The 14,748-nt window shown below is 53.4% G+C and overlaps 8 protein-coding genes across 8 annotated transcripts; 4 read left to right on the top strand and 4 right to left on the bottom strand.

Moving 5' to 3' along the window:
• Window positions 1–380: 380 nt before the first annotated feature.
• Window positions 381–2,705, bottom strand: Aspvir_009906 (uncharacterized protein; the record flags this gene model as incomplete). Its single annotated transcript, XM_043273044.1, has 1 exon — window positions 381–2,705. One exon carries the CDS (start codon window positions 2,703–2,705, stop codon window positions 381–383), a length of 2,325 nt encoding a protein of 774 aa, XP_043128979.1.
• Window positions 2,706–4,419: 1,714 nt separating this feature from the next.
• Aspvir_009905 (uncharacterized protein) lies at window positions 4,420–5,950 on the top strand (the record flags this gene model as incomplete). The annotated part of the gene is made up of 3 exons (XM_043273043.1): window positions 4,420–4,862; window positions 4,961–5,037; window positions 5,742–5,950. 3 exons carry the CDS (start codon window positions 4,420–4,422, stop codon window positions 5,948–5,950), a joined length of 729 nt encoding a protein of 242 aa, XP_043128978.1.
• A 382-nt stretch (window positions 5,951–6,332) lies between these two features.
• On the bottom strand, window positions 6,333–7,025 carry Aspvir_009904 (uncharacterized protein; the record flags this gene model as incomplete). Its single annotated transcript, XM_043273042.1, has 1 exon — window positions 6,333–7,025. The coding sequence occupies one exon, from the start codon at window positions 7,023–7,025 to the stop codon at window positions 6,333–6,335; it is 693 nt and encodes a 230-aa protein (XP_043128977.1).
• A 483-nt stretch (window positions 7,026–7,508) lies between these two features.
• Window positions 7,509–9,235, bottom strand: Aspvir_009903 (putative salicylate hydroxylase; the record flags this gene model as incomplete). The annotated part of the gene is made up of 6 exons (XM_043273041.1): window positions 7,509–7,885; window positions 7,936–8,075; window positions 8,131–8,286; window positions 8,349–8,505; window positions 8,561–9,119; window positions 9,185–9,235. 6 exons carry the CDS (start codon window positions 9,233–9,235, stop codon window positions 7,509–7,511), a joined length of 1,440 nt encoding a protein of 479 aa, XP_043128976.1.
• Window positions 9,236–9,543: 308 nt separating this feature from the next.
• Window positions 9,544–10,132, top strand: Aspvir_009902 (uncharacterized protein; the record flags this gene model as incomplete). Its single annotated transcript, XM_043273040.1, has 2 exons — window positions 9,544–9,799; window positions 9,870–10,132. 2 exons carry the CDS (start codon window positions 9,544–9,546, stop codon window positions 10,130–10,132), a joined length of 519 nt encoding a protein of 172 aa, XP_043128975.1.
• A 99-nt stretch (window positions 10,133–10,231) lies between these two features.
• Window positions 10,232–10,668, top strand: Aspvir_009901 (uncharacterized protein; the record flags this gene model as incomplete). The annotated part of the gene is made up of 2 exons (XM_043273039.1): window positions 10,232–10,304; window positions 10,364–10,668. 2 exons carry the CDS (start codon window positions 10,232–10,234, stop codon window positions 10,666–10,668), a joined length of 378 nt encoding a protein of 125 aa, XP_043128974.1.
• A 381-nt stretch (window positions 10,669–11,049) lies between these two features.
• On the bottom strand, window positions 11,050–11,697 carry Aspvir_009900 (2EXR domain-containing protein; the record flags this gene model as incomplete). Its single annotated transcript, XM_043273038.1, has 1 exon — window positions 11,050–11,697. One exon carries the CDS (start codon window positions 11,695–11,697, stop codon window positions 11,050–11,052), a length of 648 nt encoding a protein of 215 aa, XP_043128973.1.
• A 454-nt stretch (window positions 11,698–12,151) lies between these two features.
• On the top strand, window positions 12,152–14,739 carry Aspvir_009899 (putative C6 transcription factor; the record flags this gene model as incomplete). The annotated part of the gene is made up of 10 exons (XM_043273037.1): window positions 12,152–12,235; window positions 12,305–12,405; window positions 12,472–12,698; window positions 12,757–13,257; window positions 13,317–13,509; window positions 13,568–13,717; window positions 13,777–14,264; window positions 14,336–14,462; window positions 14,505–14,545; window positions 14,600–14,739. The coding sequence occupies 10 exons, from the start codon at window positions 12,152–12,154 to the stop codon at window positions 14,737–14,739; spliced, it is 2,052 nt and encodes a 683-aa protein (XP_043128972.1).
• Between the last annotated feature and the right edge of the window lie 9 nt (window positions 14,740–14,748).

Raw genomic sequence — 14,748 nt, 5'->3', positions numbered from 1 at the left:
ACACTCCAACGCATGGGCCATATGAAGCCATGTATAGCTTTATGATCGCAGATTTCCTTCTTTTCAGATCTGATACTACAAGTATGATCGTTCTTGTTTACTTACTATACACTTTTGAATTTGTATACACTCTTAGTGGCATGGCGGTGGGCTAAATTGGTTCGACTTTTATGAAGGCAGTTAAAACGCGTCGGCTACCCCCCTACAGTGAAAGCCTTTGCTCTTACAGCGCGAGCTGCACCATCTCACCGTCCGCTGGTGCTTCCTAATATCCTCCAAACTGATTAGGGAGAGCTAGACTGTGCTCGGTGCTTAAAGAATGTCAAAAGCTTTGCAGCAGCATTATGCCCGTTCCTCTCCGCAAGATCCAAGGCACGCTGTTACTGCTGTTCGCCATCGCCGGTGATTGATGCCCCGCCATTAAGAAGCATCTGAAGCATATCGATCCGACCATGTTCGGCTGCTGCCTCCAGCGCTGTGCGTCCATTGAATATTGCAGGAGCTGCATTGACATCTGCCTCTAGGTCAATCAGTCTTCGGGCGATGCCAAGGTATCCTCGAATGGCCGCGATCTGTAATGCCGTAGCGCCACCGTCGGTAGCAGGGGCCCCGTTGACGTCAGCCCCGTGAGCAAGAAGCATATTTACCAGTTCCATATTTCCGTTGTCGACTGCGTGTTGCAAGGCCGTGCGGCGATGAGCACCTTCGCCTAGGTAGTTGATATCGGCGTGCTCAGCTAGTTTCCGCGCCACGGCAACCTGCTGCATTTTGACCGCAGCCTGAAGAGGAGTGAAGACCTCCTTCCTTGCTTCTACCATGTCTCCATATTCATCCTCATCATCCGGATAGAAAACCGTTATTTCTTGGTTCACGTCCGGCCTGAAATTTAGCCGGTCCTCCGCCAAGTCATTCTGACCCAAAAAGACCGCAATTGTCAAAGCACGGCCAGTTGACCTTGGGTCCCACGGGGCGGACTGAAGAAGAATCTGCAGCATAGACCTATCGCCCTGCTCTGCTGCTATTTCGAGTGCCGACTCAGGGGTATCCAGACAAAATCCATCCAGATCCCAAACCTCCTCAAACATCTGTGGCGCTCCTGTGGGGTCCACGCCTGCCTCTAGAATGAGTTGCAGGAGGTCGCATCTCCCGAGCAGTATCGTATTACCAACTGCCGTAGGAGTCTTTCCAAGGAAGCCTGTCAGTAAGCGCGCCAGGAATTGAGTACGGTTGTCGTCAGAAATAGTAGCAGCGACTGCATGACTGAGGTCACTGTCAGTGACCCTGGCGTCCCGTTGAAGGATAGCCTCAGCAACAAAGAAATTGCGTGTCTGGATTGCTGCTCCCAGTGGTGTTTGCTCAGAGTTAGAACATTCAACATCTGTAGTCGTAGCTAGGAAGTTGATGTTGATGTTGATGTCAAGCAGGTACTGCACTAGTTCATGGTCTTTTGCTAATATTGCAGCCGTCAGAATACTGCGTCCGCATATCTGCAAAATACCCTGCAATATTCCACTTTGCTGCAGATATATAGCAGTCTCCATGTTTCCGATACGGCGTAGCTTTGGGGGGAACACGGACGCTCCAGCACTCTGCAGCATATGAAGCAGTGCTCGGTCTCCTTTTTCAATGGCGGCGCCAAGCACAGTTCCAGGGGCTCTGCTGTAGACATCATTCAGTCGTGCTCCACAGGTGATCAACAAGTTGACGATTTCAAGGCTGCTCATTTCCAGTGCAACAAGGAGAGCGGACGAGCTCTGTTCCTCATGATTCCAAGGTCTATCTACCTTGGCACCATGAGCTATCAACAATCTGCACAAATCCACGTTGGTTTTCTTCACGGCACGCTCAAGAAGAGTTACTTTTCCACCGCCATCAGCAGCTGCAACGTCCAATTTTGCCTCGAGCAAAAGTTGGGTGATTTTGAAACATCCAACCTCGACAGCTAGCGCGAGGGGCGAAACCAAAGGCAGCCCATCCACATCTGGGTTGACATTCACACAAGCGCGCAATAGAGGCTCTATGATTTCAAGCTTCTTTGACGTGACGCCAAGGCCTAGAACAGTGGTTGTTCCCCAGTCGTCATCAAACTCTATAGCCACCAGGGAATTGACGTCAGCACCTTTAGCAAGCAAAATGTCTATCATTGCAACGTTTCGGGACTCCACAGCTTGGGCAAGGGCACTTATATCCTGCCACCCTGTTCGTGCGTTCACATCCTCGCATGCATCAACAAAGTCCCTGAAGATCTCAATGCTGCTCATGTCATACATCGCAGCATCACGAAGACACGACGGCGAAACAATAGCGCCATGGGACAGAAGTGTTCGCATTGCCTGTTCACAATCGCTTCGGATGGCATAGTGGAGGGCGGAATTCCCATTGTATGACAAGTTCACATCAACCTCATGAGATAGAAGTAGGTCCATAAGGCCCGTGTCTTCCTCCCACGCAATCGACGCGGAAAATTGCAGGGGCGTAAGCGCCCCATAGCGGACGGTCTCAATCGGATTATTTGGACTCATGCCGGCCCTGAGCATCATCTCCACAGTGTCCAGGTCGACCAATCTCAATGCACTTGCAAAGAGCTGCTCAGCTATGGCGCCAGCTGTTGGCTCTGGCGTTGATAGAAGGATCTGCAGACGCTTCAGGCTGGTCCAACCAGACGTTTTGAACATTTGCATAATGCGCTTGTCATTTGAATCCATGCTTGCGCCGGATACATCACTCGAGACTTGCGTTGCAAAGATTGTTCGATAACAGAAACAGCTCCAGATGCAGACGATCCATGCCTGTTTGATTGATGTCGCACAGCCTTGCAGAAAGAGTGTGATGCTGGCCCTCAAAGTCTTCCGGCATCAGTATGCTGAGAGCCGTGGCTATTCGGGAGCTACTTTTTATATTCGGAGGTTGGCTGAGCTTGTTCCAGGGCACGATTGAGCCAAGTATTTGCATTAAATCCAGGTTCTCCTTGTGGGATGAAACCTCAGCGCTCCGAGGTGAGGCTGCGAGGCTGGACGATACGTTATCTATAGGACAGTTACCACAAGTCGAAGGAAGGAACGGCTCCGTCGTCTCGTACCTTGGCCCTGTGCTGGTTGGAGCAGTTTGGAGAATCGTAGCCAAGGGAGAGATGCGTCCCACTGAAGACGCATGCCCGGTGATGCTGGGGTACAGACCACGACCCCTTCAGGGGTATATGGGGACGGGCCTAGGGCTTTATTAGAAACGTACTGAGCGGCATTTTGGCAGAGGAGGCTCACCACCAAGGAATTGGTCTCTTACGGACACAAAAGCCTGTTTGTAACTCACTTTCCTCACCTTCTCGGGTGGATGCTGAATGCCGTCAAAGAAGACCTCGGTTTCTTTGCCGTGTTCTCTTTTTCTCTTCTCGACTCGTCTCCCAATGACCTTCCAGTCTGCTGCTCGTAGTTCGTACTTTTTCAACCCCCATTTCTTGAATTGGCGTTGGTACTGCTGTTTTTTGTTTCCTTGTCAGCTATGTATATACAAGTCCAGTAGTATAGTATCTCAGCACGTACGATCTCTCGAAGCCATACATGGATTTCATAGCATCCATGACCCGAGGAAGGGTTTTCTTTTCCGATATGTAAAGACGCTCGATCTCCGCCCTGAACGTTTCCCATTCCGTGTCTGCCATGGCTATGAGCGCTGACGTTTGCTGAGGATTTTTGAGGAAAAGAATACTGCAAAAGAGCTTCTGTAATCAGGACTCGACCGAAAAGAACTGCTGTGAGGAGGGAGGAGGGAGAGGATAGAACGCTGGGCTGTCACTTTTAAATAAGGCAGGGCACAACACAGCAATCGTCACAGGTGAGCCTTATTACCAGGAGCGAGGCTCTCGTCCAAAGAGACGGTGAGGTAAGATTCAGGCCCAAACTTATTCTCATTGGCCGAGTCTCAAATATCGATGCATCTCACGCCAAGACGCCAGATTGATGATTGGAGTCTACGTGTATTCTCCTGCAGCGCTGCGCGTCTGCTATTCGTCTATGGTTCTCCATTCTGACGCCTTGAAACAACATTAGTTGAGCCTGAGGCGTCGCTAAGTTCAGCCTAAGACAAACTAAAGAGCTTCCATGTAATGTTTCCCTCCAGGCCCATGGCTCACCAGAGGTCGTATCTTATAATTCTGATTGGTCCGTTCTCAAATATCGGATCGATCCCTTTGCCGACACAAGGCGATTTACCAGAAAGCCTCGATGATCAGTGTAGACAAAACTAGGAAGTCAACATGGGAAAGAGAAACTTGACAAGATCCGCCTGGGGGTCTATACTATATTAAGACCTCTTCCTTTCTTCCATCTGATCGGAGGATGATTCTACCTTTGTTTCTATTCCTCCAGTTCTTGTGCTTAATCATCGTTTTTACAGTACTTAGCCTAGCTACCTTTCTTCACAATGGGGTGGGCGGCCAATTATCCCGACCTGGCAGAGGACTATGTCCCTGGGCAGCCAACCGATTTTTGCACGTTTCCCCAAACCTCTGGACCCGACGTTTTACCATCTCCCCCTACCAAGACTACATGTAATCCACACCAGCTACAACTAAGCCAACTTAGTCCCGGTGATGCCAATCTTGCTGCATGGTTTAGCGCCGTACCTGCTCCGAGTCAGAACACAAGCCAATGGGGGCCTGTTGTGATCGACAGCCCGAATAATCCCGACCCAAATCCCCGGGCACATCTTCGTTCCAGCAATTGTTCTCAGCCTGCTGTCGCTTTGCACCCCTTTTCCCCACTCAGTCATCTGCCGCCCCAGGGACAGCCGAACACGCAGAACACGCAGGACACTAGCGTGATCGGGCAGCGACAAAAGACTCGGCAACGCCGCCGAACCACAGAGTATGTAGTCTTCGTCTTATTCTTCCTCTTCTCCTCCTCCTGCTCTTCCATCGTCAGCATAAGGTTGCATCTTAATTAACATTGCGCTTGTGTCACAGTTCGCAAAACACGGCCTCAGGCCTCTTTCAATGCAAGTGGGAAGGCTGCCGCTATCACGGCGCCTTCGGCCGCGAATGTGACCTTGTACGCCATATCAAAACACTACATATCTCGCCCGGCGCGCATCCCTGCCTCGTGGAAGACTGCACTGCTGTCTTTAATCGGGGGGATAATCTGCAGGAACACATGAGGCGCTGCCACTATCTTAGTTGAAGGGCAAAGAGGAATGTAAAGAATTTGAAACCCTCTTCTCTTTCTTTGCCTTGATCGGGAGATGTTCACCACAGCAGTTAGATTAGTGTAGCTATCTATTTCATGGACTAACTTCTATGTTTAATGATCTTAAACAAGACCTTATCCTGTTTTAAGCAGGTAGGTTCTACCCTGGCGAGGAAACTGAATGTACTCACTTTATATTTTCGTATTTTGACCCTCTTTACCCCAAGTACCCGTCCCGGATGTGTGTCAGTCTATATAAACACTTCAATCTCCAGTTGCCTTTGGGATCCTCAGAAACATCTCAACACTGCACTCTTCCTTTTATTTTGTCTAACGCTTCCTTGGAAACCGAACCTGTTCTCGTCCTTTTATGTTCCTCTCCTGAGAGCTTTGTCAAACAAGATGTCCAAGGTCCTGAAGCAATTTGAAGACGCGATTTTCAAGGGAGGGCTTTACAAAAAACTATTCCAGAAACAAACCCCCGCAAACGCATTGCACCAGCGCAGATAAAGGATAATGATTCCATTTACCAACTCCGCCTAGACGCTGACTAGTCCAAAGACGGGAAAAAGAATGTCTATTTGCAAGTCAACTCACAGGCAAAAAACGATGCTCTTGCAGCTTTCAGCAAGAGAAATGGAACCCATGCAAACTTGGCTTCCGGCTCCATCAATGATAACACCCCCGTTGAGTCGCAGGAGGAAGCTGCGCGGAAGTTCTGGGAGGATATGCGACAGTATATCACTATAGCAAACATCTGCCGCTTCTAGGTTACGTTATAAGACGAAGAATGACACGGTAAATAGTATATTACTCGGCGTTATTAGCGCCTATACCAGCGCAGATACTCTACTACCCTTTCATATAGACACGACAATTCGACCCACGGTATTGACGGATCTTCCCTCGGAAACTACTATAAGGCATTTCACATCTGCAGTGAACGACACGATGCGCGATCTATCACATTCCCGCCTTCACCTTATCCCCTCCACAGGTACGTCTCTGATCAATGCGTCTGGGCACCTCCAGACAGAACCGACAAGCATGCCCAACTCGTGGATTGATTCGGCGTCTTCAAGCTTGATCAGGTCTAGTCAAAAGAACGACTGTCATGTCCCATACCACCTCAAAGCGTTATCAAGTCGACTATCAGAAAGGAGCAATCTCGGGCGGACGACGATACTCGTGCTCCCAACCCGCTCCACGCAAGTAATACCAAGGAACAACCATCACACCATCGAACGGGACCTTCATCCACCCCACGTCTTCCAAAGTACACCCTTCAATCGCCTCTTCCTCGTCCTCAAGCCTTTCCCCTTCATAGAACGGGTCATACTCCTTCCAGTCCCTTCGAATAAGTCGCACAAACCCCCCCTCCTCTTCATCGGTGAGGACAGAGTCCAAGACATCCTGCGTAATCTGCAGACAGAAATTGTATCGTTGCGACAACTGCAGCCGCGGGCTAGTAGCATCCGGTGCTTCTTGCACTGCGGTCGCCACCCACTGCCGAAAATGCTGTCGAATCACAGCCGTAGTAGCCCCGTCCAAGCTTCTCGAGTCTTCAATCACGGTCAGGGCTAGATTATCAAGTAAATCGAGGTCCCCCCAACTTTCCAGCGTGTCCTTGGTATTGGCGAGTAGCCGACGCATAAACTCGACCCAGGCTGTATTGCTCTGGTAGGTACACCGGTAAATAACAAAGCCCCAGTCGCGAAGGCCATCTTCGTGGAGATCCCGCTCGATTCGGTCGGCCGGGGTGAGCGTGGGGCTCCTGTCCGGGAGGCGTGGAGACAGTCTCTGCACGGGAGGGAATTGAGCCGGTGGCCGAGTGTGATTTTCCATTTGGCTCAGGCAGATAGGCGAGGTTGTTGCTGGTGGAATGGAGGAGAAGGCCTGATGGGGGATATCCCGATATCTTTGTCTGGCTCCGAACAGGCGAGTCGCGTTCAAAAAATTGAGCGGGATAGGACTGGGACTGAGAAATAACTGCCTAGGTATACCCCTGGCCCGAAGCCTCATTGTAAGCTTCCCTGGGTGCTATATGTGAGAAGGGGGTTATTGTGGGGTCTGCCGTGATGTACTGCTGGGAAATGAGGCCAGCCCCAGGAGGTTCCAATTGGATCGCCCGGTAGCTTAGTAAGGTAGTGTCAGCCATTTTTCCACTACGCCAAAAAGGTGTCTAGACGACCATTTCTAGCATAGTAGAAATGATAGGCATATTCTGGTTGACAGGTAGACACGTCGTAAGCGGCACTTAGGCAGCTAGCTACTGGTGATAGATGTGCTGAATTCCTTAAATTGCGGGATTCAGCCGAACAGGATAGGTCATAACATGTTACGGTATCGACTCTCTACTCTTTCAGCAACCCCCTCTCCCTCCGTCCATGCCCAGTCAATATCGCGCTCAGTTTCGTAGCCATAGCACCACATTTGCGTAGCCGGATCACCCCATTGATTTGGACTGTGACTGAAGGGGAGACCCTCCACTTCCCGCGCCATGGCCGCATCGCGCGCCTCCTGCAAGGGCCCATCCGCAAAATGCCACAGCTGGCCATTGAGCAGACTGGCCTCCTGCATCTGGCTCGCCCGTACGACCCGCACTTTCTCGAAAATGGCTAATGCCTCGGACAGCTGCTCCGGGGACCGCATGTGGGATAAGGAGCGCGCCAGAGCCACGCCGTCTTCCACGGCCATCGCCGCACCTATGACGGATTAGTCAATGGGGTTCACTCCAGATGGGTGTACATCTTACCCTGCGACATATACGGCAACATCGCATGAGCCGCATCGCCCAGAATGACCAACTTGCCCCTCGTCCAGCGAGTGAGCAAGGAGCCGCTTATCAAGGGCCATTTGATCGTCTTCTCCACCATCCCAATAATCTTGGTGAGGCTGTGGGTACATGTGAGCAAGGGGACGTCGTATAGACATGCATGAGGAGACTCACACAGGGTCCCATCCCTGGAACTCGGCCTTCATATCCTGCAGGGCCGTCTGCGCGTTCCACGTGGCTGGGTCGGAGGTATCCCGGTGCGAGAGCACCATGTTGAAGGCTTTGCCTGCCCCAATCGTATAGGTCATGGCGTGTCTCGAGTCGCCGATCCTGTGGTCTAGCGTGAGCAAAGAGGACTTCCTGGGGAACTCCCCCACAAGTGAAGACACTACCAAATATTCAGTGCGGGTCGTTCCAGGATCCAGGACACGTCGGGGTCATTTCGCTTCCGGTTCGCGTCAACGACCGCCCGATACGCAGCGAAGCCGGGCTTTAGGAAAGGCATCTCCTCACCATCGAGGACCACCTTCCGAGCCACAGACTTGATGCCTGCCATCCTCTCAGCTCACGTGGCCATAGAAAAAGGTAGCAAGGGAAGACGTACCGTCTGCCGCAACGACCAGGTCTCCCGTGTGACTTGTGCCGTCTTCCAGGGTGATGCTACCCAGCACCGGATCATAATTGGCGACTCTTGCCCCCAGCCGGATTTCAATACCCATATCCTTGGCTTTCCGACACAACGCCGAGTGAAAGTCCGCCCTATGGATCACGTAATAAGCCGCGTGAAAGTTATCGATGAAGTCCGGAAGCAGCCTGGTCTTTCCAATCACCTTCCCATTCTGCCATCGACGGAAGGAGATAGACTCTGGCGAGGTGACGTGAGGCTTCAGGTAGGGCTCTAGCCCGAGCTCAAACAAGATGCGGGTCGAGTTGGACGGGATTTGAATTCCCGCACCCACTTCCCCCAGCACGGCCGTCTGCTCGTAGACGGTGACGTTGTGGCCGGCTTGCGTGAGAGCAATGGCCGTGGCCAGGCCTCCTAGACCCGCACCGACAAGAAGGATGCTCAATCGCACTGGCGCGCCCGTGGGCTTGGGGGAACTGGGAAGGACGCCGTCCAGCGTCTTTGCAAACTGGAGGCAGTTGCCGGGGTAGGTTGGCATCTGTTCTCAATTTCGGTTGTCAGAAAGATGATCATGCCATGTCGTTTGACTGCCAACACACTTACCGTGAGTGACTGGTGATTGGGAGCCGCGCCCGGCCCTTCTCTGGAAACCATGGCAAAATCTGTATTGACAGGGAGACGTTCCTGTATCGTATAACTTGATGATGTGGCCCGTACTGGAGATGAACTCGAGGTAGCCTCTTATAACTACAAGGTACTTGACTACTGATTGAGGGGTGGGTTCGGGCTGTAGGCCGACCCGACCTCTCCCCGCCGTGTGCCTCTACCCGTTCTATGCCCGACAGGCATTTCATCATCCGCCTTCCACACAAGGCATAAGTTCCCGGGCGAACGCCCAGTGATCGACTTCGGAGGAGCTGTATTAAACGTTGCCGGATTCTATAATCCTGCGAACCCTCGCGATGGCTCCCTCCATGATGGACACGCCTCCCCAGAACGCGGACAGCGCGGCGCAACTGCTGCAGGATCTCGAGGCCAGCAAGACCCTGCCCCTCTGGACCCAGATGACGAGACTCAACCCCCCGAAACCGAACGACACCGCCGTTCCCTTTGTGTGGAAGTATGACAGCATCCGCCCCAACCTGCTTCGTGCCGGTCACCTGGTCACCGAAAAGCAGGCGGAGCGGAGAGTCCTGATGCTGGTGAACCCGGCTCGAGGTATGCCCCTTTGGGATTGGTTGGGCCGGTGGTCTCTCTAGACCTGTTAGTGACACCCCCAACCGAGTAGATGCCCCGTACACCACCGATACGCTCTACGCCGGCCTGCAACTAGTCATGCCGAATGAGACCGCGCCAGCGCACCGACACACCGCGTTTGCGATGCGCTATATCATCAAGGGCAACGGGGGATTTACAGCGGTGCATGGGAGACGCATCTGCATGCAGAAGGGAGATGTGATACTGACGCCTACTTGGAACTACCACGACCATGGCAAGGACGGCAGCGGCCCGATGATCTGGCTGGACGGCCTGGATCTGCCCAACTTCTGACACTTCCCGGTCCATTCTGTCGAGCACTATAGCGAGCCTCGCTACCCGGCCGAGGATGTCGACACGTCTGCCTCTCCCATTGTCTTTCCCTGGGACCAGATGAAGGCTCGCTTGGATGAGACGGAGGGCAATTGGGCCACACAGCGCTATCTGAAAGCCGATGGTCGAGAAGGTAAGCCGCTTCCGACGCCATGCTGCACGGATGGAACTAGCGGAGGGGGGTACGATCAGTGAGTCGTGTTCTGGGCAGCTGCGCAGAGAGGCTGAATGCGAGCACGTCGTCCCCACGCCGGCAAGACACCCTGTCCGCCGTTTATCATGTCATCGCCGGCAAGGGTCGCTCGGAGGTCGGAGGCCAAACGCTGGAATGGAAAGCGGGAGACACCTTCTGTGTACCCTCCTGGCATGCCTACCAGCATTTTGCCGATGTGGGCGAGACGGTCTATCTCTACCGCTTCGACGATAAGCCGATGATCACGGCGCTGGGCTTCTATCGGTCAGCTGAGGTTGATACCGAGAAACTAATCTCCGACTGAAGAGGGAGGTGCTCTATGCAGTTCATTACCTTTAGGTAGAATAGTTAACTAATGAAGGTATTGTGTCAGAGTAGTCGGTTGCCGTTGGACTGTAGCTAATGGAGTAATGGATATATCCATGGACCACAACTAGGTAGCTAGTCAGGCGACCCGTAGTATTCTAGCCATACCACTAGGATATATATATTTTAGTCTATATAGATATACAATAGGACTATTCTCTGCCTACATATAGAGAAATATATTTCTGTCTAAGCCTAGATAAGTAAGACAAGCTCATCACTCAATGCCCTGAAACCAACGTAGTCAGAGAAAGGGAAGTAATAAACTCGGATGCACGTTTCAGTCCAGGCTATTGATTCAAAGGGGCAAATCCTCCCCTCAACAATTATCAGACACATCCACAAACAACTTGATCAGTCTCCCATCCAAAGCCCCTCCGAACCCTAGCTGCTCGCGAACCGCCCCACCCTTTGCACTGAGGAAGGACATGAACACCCCCATCAGGAAACCCTTCTGATCGTCGTAAGTCCACCAGGACCCGTCCGTGGCCTGCGCCTTGAAGAAGTAATCCTCACCGCCGAACGGGTCGGAGAACTGCCCACAAAACTGCTGGCTTCCGTCGTCCTCGTCCTGGGCCCACTTGCCACCTGGCCGAACCACTAGGAAATCAAACTCACACTTCGCGGCGTTACGCGCCTTGGAGAGGATGTCGAGCCATTGCTCCGGCCCCTGCCCGGCGGTCGGGGCAGCGGCGCTCGAGTTATAGCGGATCATGCTGCCACCTGCGAGGGCGATTGTATCTGGAAGGAGCTTCAGGGCCACATCGCGGGCCTCGCGGCAGGTAGAGAGGATATACCGTTCCTCAGCCATCATTGCTGAGCGATCGATGGGTATCATAAGGGATCCCCTAGTGTCCTCATAGAGGCGAGGCGGACTGTGGTGGCGGAGGGAGGCAGCCCAGATCATCCGCCGGATCTCCACGGGGAGGAGGGGGAACTGCGGAAAGGATTTGGGGGAGTTTAGCATGGGGTTATATTGGAAATATTGCTCTCTGTGTCTTCTCTCAAAGGGGAATTTCCTTGTCCCTCGGTTCCAACCCCCATGTCTTTGAGGAACGATGTGAGGACCGATCGAAATTCCATGCTCTAGTTCTACCCCTCCCTAACTACACCCGCCAGGAACCGTGGGTTATCCCATATATGGTTAATGCATTTAGTGGCAGGTTGGATTAGGGCTTACTTAGATCCAATCAAAGTGCAGATTGGTCAGCCAGTCTAGTTAACTAACTACCTGAGTAGTTCTGGTCTTACTCAGCCGAGGTACAACATCCAGACTTTCCCGGTTGCCGGCTTACCCTTTTGCCTCTTTCCCCGTCCCCAGTCCCGGTTCCATTCCTTCCCCTTGCACGGGCCCGGTAGAGACAGCTGAGCAGAAGCTGAGCCAAGCCACAGGCAAGCATCAAGGCCACCCGCCCCCCGTTATGGAGCCGCCGTCCGATCAACTTTCTCTCCAGGGGCCACCGGGCAAACGTCGCCGCGATGTATGTCGCACGCGAAAGTCCAGGGTAGGTAGGGCATCCGGGGACCGCCGTGCAGCAAAGATGAGCCCTCCCACTGATCGCTGCTGTCCCTAGTGTGATGGCATCCGGCCCCAGTGTGGCATGTGCAAAGACCTGGGGTTCGAATGTGTCTATACCCCGCCAGTCACCGCCACAAATGTGATTGTGCAAAAAGAGTGAGCCTTGAAACATCCCGTTGTTGTTGCTGCTGTGTGTGTGAGTGTGTGCTAATCGGTCCTAAGCTACCTCAAAGATCTGGAGTCCCGGGTGAAGTCGCTCGAGAAAAACCTCACCACCATGCGATCGGACCTGTCGGGACTAGCGGCGCAAATGACCAGCAGAAGCCCGCCAAGCGAAGGTCAACTAGAGCCCTGCCATGAGCCCCTGGCCGACCTGGCAGGGCCTGAGGACCCCATTGATGCCATGGGCGCGGTAACCTTCGCGGATGAGGAGGACTGCGGGTATTTCGGTGAAGGCGATGCGTCTCCCATCCGTCCAACGCTTAAGCTAACTGGAAACTGCTGCAGGCCCATCCTCGAACATCGCCTTTCTGCGGCACCTGTCCCGCGCAGTGTCGCACCGCGAAAGCAGCCAAAATCAAATCAACACGCCCCGGATCGATCAAATTGCCTATGATGGCGGCTTCGTCAGCGCCACCCGGCCGCCATCGCCGTTGTCGGGCTTCACGCCCACGGCTGGGCGGCCCGGGCTCGTGACGAATCCCACCTTGCCCTCGTCCGAGGAGACATTACGGCTGATTCGCCAGTATTTTTACGATACGGGATTGCTGTTCCCGTACATTCACCCCCCGACCTTTCTTGAGACATATGATGAATTCAAGAACAATGCCAAGAAAGTCCGCCGAACCTGGTTGGGCTTGCTGAGCATCATGCTGGCCATGGCCAAGGTAACCGCCGTGTCCGGCCATGCCCCGGCGGAAACGCGGATCAAAGAATCCACCGTCTACTATCGGCAGGCATTGAACCTGTGCCGGGGCGAAATGCCGCGAGGGACGACCCTGGAAGTCGGTGGGTTGATGCACCTTGTCCCCCGACTCTGGCGTAGTAGCGAACTGACCTTCCTGTAGTACAGTATCTCCTGCTCATGGGCCAGTATCTCCAGGGGACGCAGAAATCCGTCCAGGCGTGGACCGTGCACGGACTCGCCGTCAAGGCCGCGCTGCAGCTCGGGCTATATTCGAAAGATGCCTCCCAGGCGTTCTCCCCTCTTGAGCGCGAGATACGAAAAAGAACATGGTTTGGCTGTGTGGTATTGGATCGGTATGCGCCCCTCTCCGTGCTTGCGTTGGGCGTGGATTCCGACTAAACAGCCTCATAGAACCTTAAGCATGACCTTCGGACGACCGCCCGCGATCCCCGACAGTTATGTTCAGCTGGACCTCCCCGTCATCGATAGTATTGGCCAGGGCGAACCGTTCGTCGATGACAAGACCATCCGTCACAGCATCCAGTTCTTTAATAGCACCATGTCAGTTGGCCCCCACACCTCCCCCAGTTCGACTGCCCGCACCGACTGACCCTGACCAGAACCCTGTACAAGCAGATGGGCAACGTCATTGACCAGGTCTACGGCCAAAATCTGGGCTGTGGCCCTGGCCTGTCGGTTGGTGAGACGGTGGGCCGGGTGCTGTCGATTGAGAATCAGTTGTTCTCGTGGGTCATGGCGCTTCCGGAGAGCCTTCATCAATTAACGCTGCAGGGGCTGCGCGAGGAAATCAAGCAGTCGGAGAACCAGCCGCGGCCGTTCTCCCTGAAGTCCCGGGTTATCCTCACCCTGCGATATCTCCACACCCAGATCCTGCTGCATCGGCCCATCCTGGTGAAGTTTCTCGACGCGAGCCTCGCCTCCGGTCTGGAGCCTGGCCAAGAGCGGATTCTGAATGAGATCGGCCACAGTAGCATGAACAAGTGCGTCGAATCGGCCATGAACATTATCGACATAATCCACGAACTGGTCTCTGCAACAGGGTGGCAGCGCGATCTTCTAGGGGCGTGGTGGTACTCTTTGTATTATAGTAAGTTGCCCTTCCTCTTCGCTTCCATTCCAGTTTGCCGGTTGCTCATACTTTCTTGTCTTGGGGGACAGCGTTCAACGCGGCACTGGTCATTATTGGGGCCACCTGGGTACAGCGCGCAAGGCAGTCGGCCCAAGCTTCCCCCGTGCACCAGCCCGCCAATATGCAGCTCTATCCTGGTCGCGCTGTCGCAACTCTGTATTGACTGGATACGGGCAATCGGATGGTGGACCGCTGCAGGTACTATCTTGAGCAGTTAATCTCTGTCCTGCGTTTACAGCGTAAGGGATTCTGTGCACCGTGGTGGACTTGATGACACTAATCAGATTGCACAGCGGAAGACCCGACTGGTCCTGCCATGAGCAGCGCCACCCTGGGCTTTAACTTTTCGTCCTTTGGCATGGAATGTGGAGAATTTCTGTTGGATGACTTGTTTACGAATATCACGCACGCACCGGCGTTGAAACGTTGGTAGACTATATCA

Source organism: Aspergillus viridinutans (assembly GCF_018404265.1).
Source record: "Aspergillus viridinutans IFM 47045 DNA, scaffold_9, whole genome shotgun sequence".
Lineage (NCBI taxonomy): Eukaryota > Fungi > Ascomycota > Eurotiomycetes > Eurotiales > Aspergillaceae > Aspergillus > Aspergillus viridinutans.
This window is presented reverse-complemented; position numbering and strand designations above follow the sequence as displayed.